This window comes from Chiloscyllium plagiosum, unplaced genomic scaffold (genome assembly GCF_037043375.1).
Source record: "Chiloscyllium plagiosum isolate Xiang-an unplaced genomic scaffold, Cpla_swu_hap1 HiC_scaffold_8, whole genome shotgun sequence".
Taxonomy (NCBI): domain Eukaryota; kingdom Metazoa; phylum Chordata; class Chondrichthyes; order Orectolobiformes; family Hemiscylliidae; genus Chiloscyllium; species Chiloscyllium plagiosum.
Window position 1 is genome coordinate 98944000 of NW_028270146.1, and position 17953 is coordinate 98961952.

General features: G+C 40.7%; 1 protein-coding gene across 3 annotated transcripts in view; it reads left to right on the forward strand.

Annotated features, from left to right (window-relative positions):
- The window catches only part of vps39 (VPS39 subunit of HOPS complex), a 105417-nt gene that overhangs the window by 26009 nt on the left and 61455 nt on the right, over nt 1-17953 (forward strand). For 2 of the 3 annotated variants that reach the window (XM_087990159.1, XM_087990160.1), the window contains 4 exons: nt 3477-3571; nt 5323-5421; nt 8137-8229; nt 17080-17263. In XM_087990159.1, the coding sequence (XP_087846285.1) occupies nt 3477-3571; nt 5323-5421; nt 8137-8229; nt 17080-17263 (471 nt within the window). Of the gene's footprint in view, nt 1-3476; nt 3572-5250; nt 5422-8136; nt 8230-17079; nt 17264-17953 lie in introns of those variants that run through there. The other variant, XM_087990161.1, reaches the window with a different exon arrangement.

The window sequence follows — 17953 nt, forward strand, 5'->3', positions numbered from 1 at the left end:
TTCTTGGCATATATTGCAGCTTTAGCCTGCCTTTTGGCCTAAGTAAGCAATTGCGTTGACAGCTTTTTATAAACAACCTGGATGAGGGCGTAGAAGGATGGGTTAGTAAATTTGAGGATGACGCTAAGGTCGGTAGATTTGTAGATAGTGACGAAGGATGTTGTACCTATGCAGAGGGGCATAGGTAAGCTGCAGAGCTGGGCTGAGAGGTGGCAAATGGAGTTTAGTGCAGAAAAGTGTGAGGTGATTCGCTTTGGAAGGAGCGACAGGAATGCAGATTACTGGGCTAAATGGTAAGGTTCTTGGTAATATAGATGAGCAGAGAGATCTCAGTGTCCATATACATCCCTGAAAGTTGCCACCTAGGTTGATAAGGTTGTTGAGAAGGCATATGGTGTGTTAGCTTTTATTTGTGGAGGACTTGACTTTCAGTACCATGAGGCCATGCTGCAGCTGTACAAAACTCTAGTGCGGCCGCACGTGGAGTATTCTGTATAGTTCTGGTCACTGCATTATAGGAAGGATGTGGAAGCTTTGGAAAGGGTTCAAAGGAGATTTACTAGGATGTTGCCGGGTATGGAGGGAAGGTCTTGCAAGGAAAGGCTGAGAAACTTAAGGCTGTTCTCGTTGGAGAAAAGAAAGTTGAGAGGTGACCTTTTTGAGACATTTAAGATAATCAGAGAGTTAGATAGGGTGGACAGTGAGAGCCTTTTTCCTCGGATGGTGATGGAGGTGGGGTAGCTTTCAATTGAGAAATGATTGATATAGGACAAATGTCAGAGGAAGTTTCTTTACTCAAAAAAGTAGGGGCGTGGAATGCATTGCCTGCAGCAGTAGTAGACTCGCCAAATTTAAGGGCGTTAAAATGGTCATTGAATAGACACATGGATGAAAATGAAATAGTGTAGGTTAGGTGGGCTTCAGACTGGTTTTGGCGCAACATTGAGGGCAGAACAGCCTGGACTGTGCTGTTATGTTCTGTGTTCTAGGTTTATGTGGGAAATGTAGAAGACATGTTTAAACTTGCGAATGGATGGAGCCAGGTAGATAGAAGCCAATAGAAGTTAAACATATCAGAAACCTCGTCACAGTGTTGTAATTTTTTTTCATCAAACTGTTCAGAGATGTTATGGCGCAACTCTGGAGCAGGTGGGAATTGGACCCAGGAGTCCTGTCTCAGAGTTAAGGCATTACTACTGGGGGCCACAAGAGCCCCCATTTCAGTGTTGTATGATGTGGGATTCTCACTCGGGGTTCATGTTTGAAGTAGAAATTGCAGTAGACATTTAAGATTGGAAAGCGCAGTGTCAGAAAATGGGCAGAAGAAAGAGGTATGAGATTAGGGTGAGCAAATGTGATTAGAGCTATTTACTTGTGAAGAGTGTAAGTAGTAGTAGAATTTTATTGGCCTGAGTGGTTTGTCTAGCACAGTGTGGATGTACCTCCTTCAATATGTCAAGCATTGTTCATACTTGTTTAAGATCCTCATATTTGCTTTCAAAATAAAAAGTCATCATTTTAACATTCAGAATAAACCCCAGTTAATCTCTGGTGTGATCAGTAGTTTCTAAATGGCACCCCACCATAATGCATTGGAAACCTCAGGGGTTTGGATACTAGGTCATTGAATTCTTAACCTCGTATACTTGAAAATAATAATCTCAGTACAGTAATAGAAGGCAGTCTTGAAATTTTCCAGGTTTTTTTTACTCCTTCCTAGAAATATTGACTCCTTCTTCATAGAAACATTGACTCCTTATTGAGTCAGGTAGACTTTGGGCATTGGTTAGAATCAAAACCTGGATGCATTGGCAAGCTTTATGACAAATGGGAATCATTGTGCATAACCTCTGACCTCCATTCATTCCTTCATTGCCAAGTTTCCACATGTGCATACCATCAGTCACGGTCATTATCTTGTGATCAAGAGTAGGACCTTTTTATTTATTTATTTTAACCATCTAGAGTTGGTAAAGTTAATTGTTGCACTCCAATTGCCATTCGAACTAATTCAAATTGGAACTTGGGCTTATATGAAAAATGTGTGATTTAGTTCACTCTTCCTTCCTGTGATCATGCGACAGCAGTTGAGGAATTGCTATAAACCAACCTCATTGCGACTAATACAAATCTGATGACAGGAAATGTACCATTCTCAATAATAGAATCATATTGTGCTATGACTCGGTGGAAGTGTTCCATCACTGATCTTAAAAAGAAAAACAATTAGCATCTGTTATGACCAGTAGATTTCCCCCATTTCCCTCAACAAAGTCTAGGATGGATTCAGTTTTATAAATGTATTTTAAAGCAGTCCTTAATATAAGTCCTAAGTGTGTATATGCTAATAAATAGCAAATTGAATCATCTGTGTGATTTTGTTTTATTGAGCATTTGATTAACTGTTATGACCTGTTGCAAATTAATATTTCATAAGTTGTGCATACTGTATTTTCTTTTTAACTTAGTTGTTATTCTCTGGTATTCAGTTTGATGACATTTACAGAAAAACCTCAATTATCAGAAGGACATGGGCGAGCAGTATTTCATTCGGATAATCAAATACCGAGCATCGGGACCTTGCAATCATGTTCGGATAATTTGTCATTCAGATAATTGTATGCCAGATAATCGAAGTTCCTCTGTACTCTGTAAGATAATGCAGTGAAACATTACATTGGCTTCTCTATTATAAGAGTTTGTACGAAGGTTCAAAATCAGTCGTACTGGAAGCTTGCATGAAGATTCAAGAGAAGATAAGTTAGGAAGTAAAGTCTGATAAATCAATATATGGTTTTTTTTTTCCTGGAGGTAGAGGGTGAACAAGTTTAAGCTTCTGGGAATTACTTGAGGTTAGTAGGTGCACTGGTGATGTGAATTTAATAATCCTGTAGTATTTTGCTGTATGTAGTGAAGTATACTAGTTTTGTCATGTTTGTATTTTAAACGATGGTAAATATCCAGTCCATTAGTTGTGGTTGAGAGCGGTGCTAGGCAGCACTGCTTACAAGTTTGATGTCATCTTTTTAGGCGATTGAAGAGAGACTTTTTTTAATCTTAAGTTGTGCAAGTTTGGAACGCTCCACCTCAGAAAATGGTGAATTATGAGGTTATTAAATGTTTTTAAGGCAGAGGTAGATGGTGTCCTGTTAGATAAGGAAATCAAAGGTTAATGAGGTTAAATGTATTTGTGGAGTTCTGGACGCAAACATACCAACCATAATTTTTTTTGTAAAGTAGGTTTAGGCCTGAATTCATATGTTTGTGTAATAGCAGGTTTTTGATAGTCCAAACTGGAGTGAGCACCTTCAGCATCAACATTAGTTAAAGTAGTTAAGAGAGCATCATGCAAACCTGACATGCTGGTTTCAGTGACGTTTTCCCACAACATACAGGTAGCACGCTAGAACACTGGTATGTCAATAGAAAAGTGTGTTTTTTCTTAATTGAGTTCTAATATTTTCTTTCTCTTATAGAAAATAATATTTATGTTCATGACTTACTTACGTTCCAACAAATTACTGTGGTTACCAAGGCCAAAAGTGCCAGTCTGTTTTCGTGTGACTTAAAGGTAAGAAGCAAGATGTACAAAATAGTAGTATTACTTATGCTTTGCAGGAATATGGGATATCTCCCAAATTTAAAATAGAAATCAAAGAAAGTGATGCTGCTGTCATAATTTGTGTTTTTCCTTCTGTTGGGCTTCACCAATAAAGTAGAGAGAGCATGTGAGAAAATAAAGATGCATGTGTCACTGTTGGTAATGCTGTTTCTTTAATGCTCCTAAGTAGTTCCACAGGCTTCCTTTCCTTTAAAAATAGAGAAATTCTCTTCCCCCACCACTTTTGGAAAAATGAACCACATTCTTATTCTGAAGCTTTTGCTGGTGGTTGATATACATTTACACAATACAAGCAACCTTGTAGCATTGATAAGTGCTTTATATTTGAGTCCAGACAGTGACTAGGGGAGATCGGGAAATACAGTAAAATAAAGCAATTGTACTAACTGCTGTCTTCACACATGCATTTTCCAGAAATATCCCAAGATACTTTTTCATTTCTTTTTAAAATACAGCATACCACAAACAACTATTGCCGGCTGAGACTACTAATCAAAGTCAGGTTGGCACAGCTTCATGCTTGCTACACTAGACAGTGTTTTTATTTGCTATTGTAATCTGGAATGCAGGTTCAGAATTTAATTTTATGCATCGACATGAATAATAATTTTTAACATGGACTCTGTTATTTGGGAACAACCCAGTATAAACTAACTTGTATTTTAAAAATTCAAGGAAAGGCCTGTAAGATACTTTGAAATTCATTTGTATTCTGGGCATTTTGCCTCGTTAAAACCTTTTTTTTATATTTCTTCTATGCAACCTCTCCTGTTTTTGTTTTAGTTCTGTCTTTTTTGTTTTCCTTAGATATTCCTGCTTTATTTTCCTGACAATGAAAAGATAAATTGCTGTCAGTGTTGAGATGGTTGCAAAACTGGTTTATAGGGATTCCAGGAAGCTGTACTGCTGTTCTAACTTACTCAACATTTTTCACTCATCTTTTAGCCTTTTCTTTAAAAAAAAAAGCCAAGCGCTGCCTTCCATCTACAAAACTGACTGGCAGATTTCTAGGTTTTTTTTTAAAATGTCTTTTCAATTGGATATAAACATTTTGGCAAAGTTGGTATTTGTTATTTATTCCTAATTGCACTTGAGCTGCTCCTGACATGTTCTCTTGCACTTCTCAGTGCTGATATGGGACTTAGTGTATTCACAGCTGAGTATTAGTGAATTTCACAGCTGAGAAAAATTCAGAGAACAGAACTTTCGTTTTGCCATTAAAACGTATTTTCTAATACACAATTAAGTATAAACATACATATCACCAATGTCTGAGTTATTGCCCATTTTCTCCCCCAGAAATCTCATTACAAATCTGGCTTCTTCTGGCTGAGTTGCATGGCTCAGCCACTCCATTGTCTTAATAGCCATTGGAAGAACCCTGAACGAAAGTTTGATCTTTGGACCTAAAGATGTATTTTCTATCTTCTGATTGTAGATGAGGAAGATCTGGTTGCAGTGATCATTATGCAGTCACTTGTTAGAATAATGAAAAATAAAATTGTTGTAGATTCAATATAAATAAAAGTCAGTTTGTGAACACTATTTGTAACTCCTGGATTTGTGTTGATTTGTACATCAAGATATTTATATTCCATATTAGCAAGTTGTCAATTATATATTTTCAGATGTTTCAACCAAAGGAAATTGGACTGACTGGGATTTCTTGGATCAATTGTTAATGTATTCTGTGTTTTTAGCGATCTGACAGTGATGAGCTGATTCTCAATATGTGTGTAGCTGTGAAGAAGAAACTTCAACTCTACTACTGGCGGGACCGAGAGTTTCACGAAACGCAGGTGAGTCATTCTCAACTCGAGATCTCCAGGAAAATATTATAAAACAAAGAGCCTGTATCCAGAATCCATGATCTCCTGAAGATTAAATGGAAGTGCAGAAGTCGTATCTTGATCCATCTTCTTTATGATGTAAAGTGACTAGACTTTGAGAATTTTCTGATTTCATTCAGCTATCATTGACCAGCTAATTTATTTTGTGATGATGAATGTGAAAGAGATATAAAGAACACCAGCTCCCCAGCTCTTCTTCACACCAGTTCAATGGATCTTTTAAATCCACCAGACAGATTGAGCTTCTGTTTAACGCCTGATTAGAAGGATGATAGTGCAATTCAAAAAAAACAACAGTATGAATCAGGGAAAGAGCAGACCATTTTTGAATCTGCTTCATCATTCAATAATGGCATGACTGATGTGAACATATTCTGCTTACCTCTTTGCTTCACAAGAATATATCTGCCTCTACTTGAAAAATATTCACCCACCTTTTGTGGTAGAGAGTTCCAAAGACTATGACCCTCTGAGAAAATTTTTTCTTTGTCCTAAATGGGTGACACTTTATTTTGAAGAAGAAGCTTCCTTTTCACCCTCAAGATCTGGTATGTTTCAATCAAGGGAATTCTTATTGTTCTAAGTTTTGTGAGAAAAGCCTAAAACAACCTACCCATTGCAGGAATAATCCCATAACTCGCCAGTGCCTATCCACCATCTACAGAGCACCAAGGCAGGGTGAGTGCGGATCCAAAACCCAAATTATTGACACAATGCAGGAAAAATCTGTTTAATTAGCACTCCGTCCACCAGCTTCAGTGTTCATTTGCTTTCCCACTGACGCTCAGTGGCAGCAATGTACACCATGACCAAGATGTGCTGCAGTAACTAACAAAGTTCATGTGTTTACACCTTCCAATACCACCATCTTTACCATCCAGAAGGTAGCAGATGTTTGAGACAATGACTATTTGCAAATTCCCGTCCTCGTAAAGCATCATCCTGTTACAACTATGACTGGCAAAATGTGCTAATATCGAGCGCCACTACTCCACTGGTTACGCTATTAGTATAAATGTGTTGACTCCATTGCCAAAATGGCCAATTGTTTCTTTCTCGTACTGCTGTCTGCAATAACAGACTTCTACCAAGCTTCTTTAATGAACTTAAGATAATTCATTATGGGTGGCACGGTCACTCAGTGGTTAGTACTCTTACCTCAGTGCCAGGGACTGAGGAGTGATTCCACCTTTGGTCCGTGTGGATTAGATTAGATTCCCTACAGTATGGAAATAGGCCCTTTGACCCAACAAGTCCACACCGACACTCCGAAGAGTAACCCTACCCTATATTTACCCCTGACTATGCACCTAACACTATGGGCAATTTAGCATGGCTAATTTACCTAACTTACACATCTTTGGATTGTGGGAGGAAACCGGAGCACCCGGAGGAAACCCACGCAGTCGTGGCGAGAATGTGCAAACTCCGCACAGACAGTCGGCCTAGGAAGCAATTGAACCCAGGCCTCTGGCACTGTGAGGCAGCAGAACTAACCACTGAGCAACCGTGCCACCCTAGTTTGTGCATTGTCACTATGTCTGCATGGATTTCCTCTACGTGCTCCAGTTTTGGCCCACAATCCAAAGATGTGCATGTTAGGTGGATTGGCTGTGCTAAATTGCCCATAGTGTTCAGGCTAGATGGATTAGCCATGGGAAATGCAGGGTTACAGGGATAGGTTAGGGGTGTGGGTCTGGTTGAGTTGCTGTTTGGAGGGTTGGTGTGATATTGATAGGCCGAATGGCCCATTTACACACTTTAGGAATTCTATGATTCAATGAGTTATAAACAAAACTTTTTTTATATTTAAAAAAAGGGCAACCACCAGCTTTCCCTCTGATTTTTTTAAATAATTGCCCAGGCCTCTGAGGCCTGTGTGTGGCAGCAACATCCAGAACCGGAAGCAAATGTTGTGATCAGCATATGCAGAACGTAAGAGAGGGTGTGCAGCCGCATGTTTTAGAATGAATGATAACCACTACTGCTATGGACAGCTGGTTTGTGATGCAGTGTGCTGCCAACTCAGAGGCTGGAGGGAGAGGATTGCCTCGTTGATTAAGTAAACTGACGTTCCTTGGTGAAATTCTACATCAACCCTACCTAGTGGCACTGTAGATGTGCCTAACTCCTGTGGACTGAAGAGCTTCAAGAACATACCTCACAACTGTATGGTCAAGAACATTTAGTGATGAGAAATGCCTGCTGGCTCAGCTGGCAATATGGTCAAATACTTAAAGAACCAACCCCCTTTACCCTGTCACTGACCCCAGCCATCATCGTTCCCACCATGATGGGCTGAATTAAATCTAGTCCTATATATCTAATGTGTTTCCTAAACAGACCAAAATTGGATCTTATAAGTAGTATTGTTGTTTATATGATGGCCTATTTACTTGCACATATTGTTTGTTCAGGTGTGTGAGCCAAATTCTTCAGTAAGTAGCGAAAGCAGAGTACAGACAAATTTGATAGTTTTTGTGACAAAAGAAGCAATTGAAATGTGAGAGAGAGAACAGTGTATCGTGGTAATATTGTATTAAGATTCAGACCAGCCTGCTGAACCGCAAATGGCCGCTGGTCCTACATATTGCAATACTAACTGAAGCGCATTCAAAGAATGAGGGATCAACTGAAACCAATTATCATCTGTCTTTGTTACAGGCAGATTTCAGCGTTCCTGATGTTCCTAAGTCCATGGCTTGGTGTGAGAATTCTATCTGCGTGGGCTTTAAAAGGGATTATTATCTTATCCGGGTATGTAGTTTGAAGTTTTTGAGCATGACACTTCACAAAAAATTTAATCTTGTCAGGTGTGCAAAATAAAGCCGAATGGAGATGCAGAGACATATGATGGAGAATGGGCAAAGAGGGTATTTGTAACCTAACAAATTTATCATATTGAAGACATAAGAATTACAAGGAGGAGAAGGCAATTCAGGCCTTGGCGTCTGCTCCACCGTTCAACATGATCATAGCTGATCTTATCATGATATCAGCTCCATTTCCTGTCTGCTCCCCATAGCCCTTTATCCTGCCTTTCATCAAACAGAATTTCTTTCTTGAACCTTTTTTGATTCTGTCTCCACTCCACTCTGGGCAGAGAGTTCCACAGATTCACAATCTTTTGAGAAAAGTAGTTTCTCCTCATCTCAGTTTTGAACCTGCCTCCTCTCACTCTATATCTATGGCTTTTTGTTCGAGACTGTCCCACAAGAGAGAACATCTGCACAGCATACACCTTATCAATCTCCTTCAGCATTTCATATACCTCAATTGGATTCCCATCATTTCTCTGCACTCCAACAAGCCCAAGCTATTCAACTGTTCCTTACATGACAGCCCTTTCATCTCTTGAATCAATCTGGTGAACCTCCTGTGAACTGCAACCACATCACTCAGTGGTTAGCACTGCTCCCTCATAGCACCATGGAACCTGAGTTTGATTCCAGCCTCTGGCGACTGTCTGTGTGGAATTTGCGCATTCTCCCTGTGTCTATGTGGGTTCCCCCTGGTTCCTCTGGTTTCCTCCCACAGTCCAGAGATGTTCATTTTAGGTGAATTGGCTGTGCTAAATTGCCCATAGTGTTCAGGGATGTGTAGGTTAGGTGCATTAGTCAGGGGTAAGTAGAGGGTAGAAGGAATGGGTCTGGGTGGGTTACTCTTCAGAGAGTCGGTGTGGACTTGTTGGGCCATAGAGCCTGTTTCCATACTGTAGGGATTCTGTGTATGAATTCTATCATTCCTGAAGTTTGGAGAACAAATCTGAACAAAATATTCCAGGTGTGGTCTCACCAATGCCTTATAGAGCCTTACAGTGCAGTACAAGCCCTTCGGCCCTCGATGTTGTGCTGACCTGTGAAGCCCATCTAAGCTGTACTATTCCATTATCATCCATAAGTTTGTCCAGTGACCATTTAAATGCCCTTAAAGTTGGCAAGTCTGCTACTGTTGCAGGCAGGGAGTTTCACACCCTTACTACTCTGAGTAAAGAACCTACCTCTGACATTTGTTCTGTATCTATCACCCTCAATTTAAAGCTATGTCCCCTCATGCTAATCATCACCATCTGAGGAAACAGGCTCTCACTGTTATTAAGTCACCTCTCAACCTTCTTCTCTCTAACAAAAATGGCCTCAAGTCCCTTTCCTCAAAAGACCTTCCCTCCATACCAGGCAAAATACTGGTAAATCTCTTCTGCATCTTTTCCAATGATTCCACATCCTTCCTGTAATGCAGTGACCAGAACTGTATGCAATACTCCAAGTGCAGCCGCACTAGTGTTTTGTATAGCTATGACATGACCTGATGGCTCCGAAACTCAATCCCTCTACCAGTAAAAGCTACCACACCACACACTTTCATAACACTTTGGCGGTAACTTTCAGAGATCTATGAACATAGATCATAGACACTGAGATAACTGCTCATCCACACTATCAAGAATCTTAATTAACCCAGTACTGTTTATTCCTTCCAAAGTGAATCACCTCACACTTTTCCAACTTAAACTCCATTTGCCACCTGTCAGCCCAGCTCTGCAGCTTATCTATGTCCCTTTGTAACCTGAAACAGCCTTCCGCACTGTCCACAACTCTGTCGACCTTAGTGTTATCCGCAAATTTTCTAATCCATCCTTCTATACCCTCATCTAGATCATTTATATAAATGACATGGCAGTAACCCCAAAACAGATCCTTGCGGTACACCACTGGTAACTGAACTCTAGGATGAACATTTCCCATCCGCCACCACCCCGTGTCTTCTTTCAGCTAGCCAATTTCTGATCCAAACCGCTAAATCACCCTCAATCCCATGCCTCCATGTTTGTGGAGTAGCCTACCGTGGGGAACCTTATCAAACGCCTTACTGAAATCCATACACACCACATTAATGGCTTTATCCTCATCCACCTGTTTGGTCACCACCTCAATGAACTCAATACAGTTTGTGAGGCTCGACCTACCCTTTACAAAACCATGTTGACTACCCCTAATCATATGTCAGTATTCTTCAGTTGTCCTGCCCTTTAATATTTTTTGCCCAGCCTGCATGGAACAACTTCTTCCTCAGGCCTGTATTATCTTTGCCCAGCACTAAAATTCTCTTATGCAATTCAGTCTTCACTCTCTTAATCGGAATTTGAAACTCTAGCATGTTGTTGTCACTCCTTCCAAGAGAATCCTGAACTACAAGACATTTTATCAATCCTTCCTTGTTACATAATACCAAATCTAAAGTAGCCAGTTCTCTGGTTGGCTTCATGACATGTTGCTCTCGGAGACAATCTCTCATACACTCTATGAACCTTTTCTTTGAGGCTCCCCTTCCCAAGTTGATTAATCCAATCAATATGCACATTCAAATCACCCATATACCATTGTGCCCTTCTCACAAGCCGTCATTATTTCCTGGTTTATTCTCTGCCTTATGTTCACCCAGATGAATTCAGCATTTTGGTTCCTCGTGGCAGTATCATTTCTTAAAAGCCTCGATGTTATCCTTAACTAATAAAGCAACTTCACCTCCTGCTCCTTCTGGTCTATCCTTTTGGAATATTGAGTATCCTTGGACATTTTAACTCCCAGTCTGGTTCATCTTGTATCCCTGTTTCAGTAATCCGCACCTTGATTGTTTAAATCTCTCATCTGTTAGAATGACCATGATAGTTTCACTTCTTTCATATATAAATCAGAAAACTTTTTTTTAAAAGTTATCTTCTCAGGTTAACTTAACAATTGGTGTCAGCCAAATAAGATGTTGAAGGTGTTAGCCCCCTGTGTTCTGTCGTCTGTGCCATACGGTTTAGACTGATTCTAATCTTAAAAAATGAGTTTTCTGCCCCACCAAAATGGACCCCTTGGTTCTTGCAGCAGACACGGAGGAGTTCATTAGACGAATGAGACTTCGGGAATTATTTCAGGTGCCAGCAGTGGTCCCAACAAGCCCACTGACGAACCGGAACAGTCATCACAGGGATCTGTAGACAAGTGACCAAAGAAGGAGTCAACTTGGACCCCACCAGAGGGCCGCTGCCCTGGGCTTGATCTGTATGCTTAAACCATTAGGAAATATATAAATGCCAGGTTCATCAGCCATACCCACAAGGTAGTGGAAAACACCACCCGTTCACAACGCAACATCATCCATGGTGTCAAAACTAATCACAACATTGTCATCAAACCAGCAGATAAAGGAGGACCCATTGTCCTTCAGAATAGAACAGATTACTGCAAGGAAGTGTACCGAAAACTGAACAACCAGGAACACTACAGGCAACCACTGGCTGATCCGACCAAAGAACACACCCATGAACTAAACATGTTGATCAGGCCTTTGGATCCAGTCCTTCAGAGTTCCCTATGTGCCCTCATCCCACATACTTCTCGTGTAGGTGACTTCTGCTGCCTTCCAAAGATGCACAAAGCCAATACACCAGGACGTCCCATCATATCAGGCAATGGGACACTGTGAGAATCTCTCTGGCTATGTCAAAGGCATCTTGAAACCCATTGTACAGGGGATCCCCAGCTTCTGTTGCGACACCAAGGATTTCTTACAGAAACTCAGCACCCCCGGACCAATCAAACCGAGAACGTTCCTCGTCACGACGGATGTCTCAGCACTCTACACCAGCATCCCCCACAATGACTGCATCGCAGCAACAGCTTCAGTACTCAACACCAACAACTGTCAATCTCCGAACACTGTCCTACAATTCATCCGCTTTATCCTCGATCACAACGTCTTCACCTCTGACAATCAGTTTTTTATCCAGACACATGGAACAGCCATGGGGAGTAAATTTGCACCCCAATATGCAACATCCTCCATGCACAGGTTCGAACAAGACTTCTTCTCTACGCAGGACCTCCAACCAACATTAAGCACTAGGTGCATTGATAACATTTTCTTCCTTTGGAGCCATGGCGAGGAGTCACTGATAAAACGACACCGTGATATCAACAAGTTTAATCCCACCATCAAACTCACCATGGACTACTCTCTACTATCTGTCTCATTCTTGGACACATGTATCTTCATCAAGGATGGACACCTCAGCACCACACTCTACCACAAACCCACAGACAACCTCACAATGATACACTTCTCCAGCTTCCACCCAAAACATCCCCTATGGACAAGCCCTACGCATACATCAGATCTGTTCAGATGAGGAGGAACGTGACTGGCACCTGGAAGTACTCAGGGATGCCCTCCTAAGAACTGGGTACGATGCTCAACTCATTGACCACCAGTTCCAACGTGCCACAGCTAGGAACTGCAATGACCTCCTCAGGAGACAGACATGTGCTGCAACCGACAGGGTACACTTTGTTGTCCAGTACTTCCCAGGAGCTGAAAAACTACGCCATATTCTTCAAGACCTGCAACACATTATCATTGAGGATGAGCACCTCGCCAAGACCTTCCCCATACCTCCACTGCTCGCCTTTAAACAACTACCAAATCTCAAACAGAATATTGTTCGTAGCAAACTGCCTGGCTTTCAGAACAACTCCATACGACCCTGTCATGGTAGACATTGCAAGACATGTTAGAGTGTGGACATGGATGCCACCATTACGTGTGGGGACACCTCCCACCATGTATACGGCAGGTACTCAGCCAACATTGTCTATCTCATATGCTGCAGGCAAGGATGCCCTGATAATGGTTCATTGGTGAGACTGAGCAAAGGCGATGGCAACGGATGAATGGGCGCTGCACAACAGTCACCAGGCAGGAGTGTTCCCTCCCATTTGGGGAACACTTCAGCAGTCCAGGATGTTCGACCTCGGACCTTCGGGTGACCATCCTCCAAGGAGGAATTCGGTACAGGCAGCAGCGAAAAGTGGCCGAGCAGAGGCTGATAGATACGTTCGGTACCCACAGGGAGGGCCTCAACCAGGACCTTGGTTTCATGTCACACTACAGGTGGCCACCATTGCACTACATGCACATGCACACTTATTCCTGCAGAGACACAGATACACCTATATGCAGACTCTCGGACAGACAGTCACAACATGCTCCTACAGACACACACACTCCCACACACTCACTTGCACCCTCTCACATACATAGACCCCTTTACACTCTCACTCTCACATTCTGTCTCTCAGAACTCTCAACCGCCCCACCCCAGATACACGCACACATAAACCCACGTACGTGGGCGCACACACATGTACGTTTGTGGGGTGAATTTGTACTTGCAGAGTTGCAGTTTTTGAGCAAAATACAACGTATGAATCCATGTAAAACTATGTTAACTCATTTTTTCGATTAGAATCTGTCTAAACATTATGGCACAGACAGGGAACACAGGAGGCTAATGCCTTCAGCATTTTATCTGGCTACACGAATTGTTAAGTTAGCCTGAGAATGTAACTTTTAAAAAAGTTTTTGTGATTTACGTATGAAAGAAGTGAAACTATCATGGTCATTCTAACAGATGAGAGACTTAACAAACAATCAAGATATTTCTGAATGTGTAATTTCAGTTACATCACACTGTAATCTTTTGCTGTAAATTCTGTGTCTTACGATCTTATTCTCCCCAACGATCTGATGAAGGAGTAGTGCTCCAAAAGCTAGTGCTTCCAATTAAACCTGTTGGACTATAACCTGGTGTTGTGATTTTTAACTTTGTAGATCCCAGTCCAACACCGGCATCTCCAAATTGAGGGTTGTTATGACTGTGAAACAAAATGTGATTGAGACTTGGAATGGTAGTATAATCTGGCTGGCTTTGCATTGTTTATCCTAAACATTTATGATATTCTTCAGTCATCTCCAATTCAGTAAAGTTATCTGCTTCACTAGATTGTTAACCAGTCTGTTGCTTCTGGTTACTATAAAAGTGTAGCTTCTTGTAGTGTTTCACTCTAGGGCAGGAGGCCTGAGTTCAAATCCCACCACCTCTTCCAGAGGTGTGTAAGAACGTCTCTGAACAGGTTGATTTAAAAGTATCTATCTATAACTGTAGCTAATAGATTGTGTGCCAGGATATTCTCCACTCTAGGAAACCATTTTGCCTTGTTCATTGACAAGTTTTGGCTGAGTACAAAGCATTAATTAAAAAACTTGTACTTGCCCACCAGATGGACAAAGCCGTCTAAATGCAGCCAACTGTATTAAATGCAAAAACATTGCTGTGACTTAGAATGATTTGTGGATGGAGCACTTTTCACATGTTCTCTATAGGCCATTTGGTACTGAGATGAGAAGAAACATTCTCTCTCACACAATGACGAGCCTGTGGAATTCTCTACCATAGGAAGTGGTTGAGGCCAAACATTTAATGTTTTCCAGGAAGAGTTAAGAATAGTTCTTAGGGCTAAGGGGATCGAAGCATAAGTGCAGAAAGTGGGGGCAGGCTACTGACTTGGATGATTGGCCATGATCGTATTGAATGGCAGAGTAGGCTTCAATGGCTGAATGGCTTTCTCCTGGTCCTTTTGCTATATTTCTTCCCCATCCCATAGTTGTATTAATACTCAGAATATGTTTCAACAATTCCCAAAATGCATCAACACCGCAACATAATTGTTGATCTTCAATTTTAAACTAGTCCAAAACGGAGGTAGTTATGCAGCCATTCACAACAGAGAGTCAGCAGTAAAAGCATCTTTCATAGTAAAACTCCTCCCAGAGTCTATGGGTTTCATCATTTATGTAAATGATTTGAATGTGATCATAGGAGGTATGGTTAATATGTTTGCAGATGGCACTAAAATTGAATATATAGTGGACAGCGAAGAAGGTTATCTTCCGAGTACAACGGGACGTGGATCAGTTGGGCCAATGGGCTGAGGAGTGGCAGATGGAGTTTAATTTAGATAAATGTGAGCTACTGAATTTTGGAAAGACAAATCACGGCAGGACTTGTACACTTAATGAAAAAGTCCTGTGGAGTGTTGCTGAACCAGGAGACCTTGGAGTGCAGGTTCGTAGTTCCTTGAAAGTGGAGTCGCAGATAGATAGGGTAGTGAAGAAGGTGTTTGGTATGCTTTCCTTTGTTGTTCAGTGAATTGAGTACAGGGATGTGGAGGCTGTACAGGACATTGGTTAGGCCACTTTTGAAATGCTATGTACAATTCTAGTCTTCCTGCTATAGGAAGGATGTTGTGAAACTTGAAAGGGTTCAGAAAAGAACTACAAGGATGTTGCCAGGTTTGGAGAGTTTGAGATCTATGGAAAGGCTGAATGGCTAGGGCTATTTTTCCCTAGAGTGTCAGAGACTGAAGGATGAGCTTACAGAGAGTTTTAAAGTCATGAGGGGCATGAATAGGATAAATAGACAAGGTCTCTTCCTCAGGGGTGGGGGAGTCCAAAACTAGATGGTCTAGGTTTAAGGTAAGAGAGGAATGATTTAAAAGGAAACTAAGGGAAACTTTTTCATGTAGAGAGTGGTGCATTTATGGAATGAGCTGCCAGAGGAAGTGGTGGAGGCTGATATAATTACAACATTTAAAAGTTATCTGGGTGGGTATATGAATAGAAAGGATTTAGAAGGGCATGGGCCAAATGCTAGCAAATGGGACAAGGTAAGATTAGGATGTCTGGTCAGCATAGATGAGTTGGACCAAAGGGTCTGTTTCTGTACTGCATATCTGATTCTGTGACACATTTGGCTATGACACAGATGTGGGCAGATCTTAACATCTCCTTGGAGCTGATAAAAGCATAGATTATTTTAAGTTTATTTAATTCTTCTGAGCGGAACGTATTCATACCAATAATTGTTTCAATCATGCTAATATCTTAAAATAATACTTCATCAGGATGAATATTCTTTAATAGTTCTTTCTGCACAAGTGTGGTCTAAAGAGTTCTCTGAAATTTCATTTACCATATAGTTGCTAAATACACAAGCTCACTGAAGGTTAAAATGTTAAACATAACGCAACCTTTAAAACATAAGGCTGCAGACTTATGGAAGGGTGAGAAGGAGGATGAGTCGCATTTGATTAAATGTAGGTGCAAAGTGGAGCATGTATACTTGGCTTGGGACAAAATTCTTCAAGCAACTTACTAGGTTATCAACCTGACAATCAGAGGTATTGCAACCAGAAGGTACTTAGATTTCTGTAAATTGTGGAATGAAGAAGTTGGAGTGCCTTCCCTCAAAAGGTGGAGAAACAGAATAGTTGGCTAGTTTAGCCACACAAAGAAATGTCTCCTGTTACTTGAGTATAGAACAGCAGATGTTCAATGGAGCCCCTGATCATCATTTCAAACTCGCTGACTGAGTTAGCGGGAGACAAGAACTTATATGATTTGTTACCTGGTAGATTGCTGAGAATTTCCATCTTTATTTTGGATATTTGAGAGTGATGGCCTTGCTGTCTTGTTAGGAATTGCTTGAACACAGTTAACTATTTCCTCAAAACAGTGCGAATCAGGAACAAAGTATCTGGAGGAATGTGATTGTGCAGCATGATTTGCTCATCTCCACAGTGGATTTACTATGGATTGGAAATGTATTAGTAAATTCAGTTGTGTTGTTAGTATGTCTAAAAGCTCTTTGTTTAAAGTTACCTTGATTAAATTATTTTGAATCAATTCAAACTATGAATAACCTGCCTCCCTTCTAAACAGTTGGATGGAAAAGGTTCAATAAAGGAGCTTTTCCCAACTGGGAAGCAACTGGAACCTCTTGTGACTCCTTTGGATGACCAAAAGGTGGCAGTTGGGCAAGATGATTTAACGGTGGTACTGAATAAGGATGGAGTCTGCACTCAGAAATGTGCCCTGAACTGGACAGATATTCCACTTGCCATGGGTATGGAAACTTTAAGTTGATTGTTCAAATATCTTGCGACTGTTCAAGAGATTTTTATTTTGTAGAATTGCTACAGGGTATGTAATTACCTTGGACTCTGAAGGATAATCAATGGATGCTAACTAATAATTAGGTAGTGACAGTCAGTGCTATTACAACAGGCTAGAGGAGTACTCCGTTTCACTCGTCTCACTACTCCACAGGTTACAACATAAAATAAAAATAATTTAGTTTTTACTAAGATAAGTTACAAGAAAATCAATTAAATAGTTCATGTGTTTTAAACAACAAGATCTATCAGATTTGTTTCTTAATAAATTCAATTATTGGTATGCTATCAAAACAAAATTTCACCAATTTTTGTGTCTTTATTGAATGATGTTCACAGGCAGAGATAGAGAAGTATAAATTCCTATCCTCAGTATCCCAAAAATGCACAAATCACATGCTTTCTTGCAATTGAGAACATAACTTTCACTGTAGAGATTGGTTTTCTTGAAGAAAAAGCATTTTGAACGGTAATTTATTCTTGAGAGTTCTCATGTGATCAAGTCACAAAATCACATTTGTCTGAGTTGCAGATGCAGCTGCTCAGGAAATGCAGTGTAAGATGTTATATCAATCACTCTTTAAAAAGAACACCAGTTTCACACTGAATTCAACAGGAGGGTTTTCTTTTTTGAAATAGGG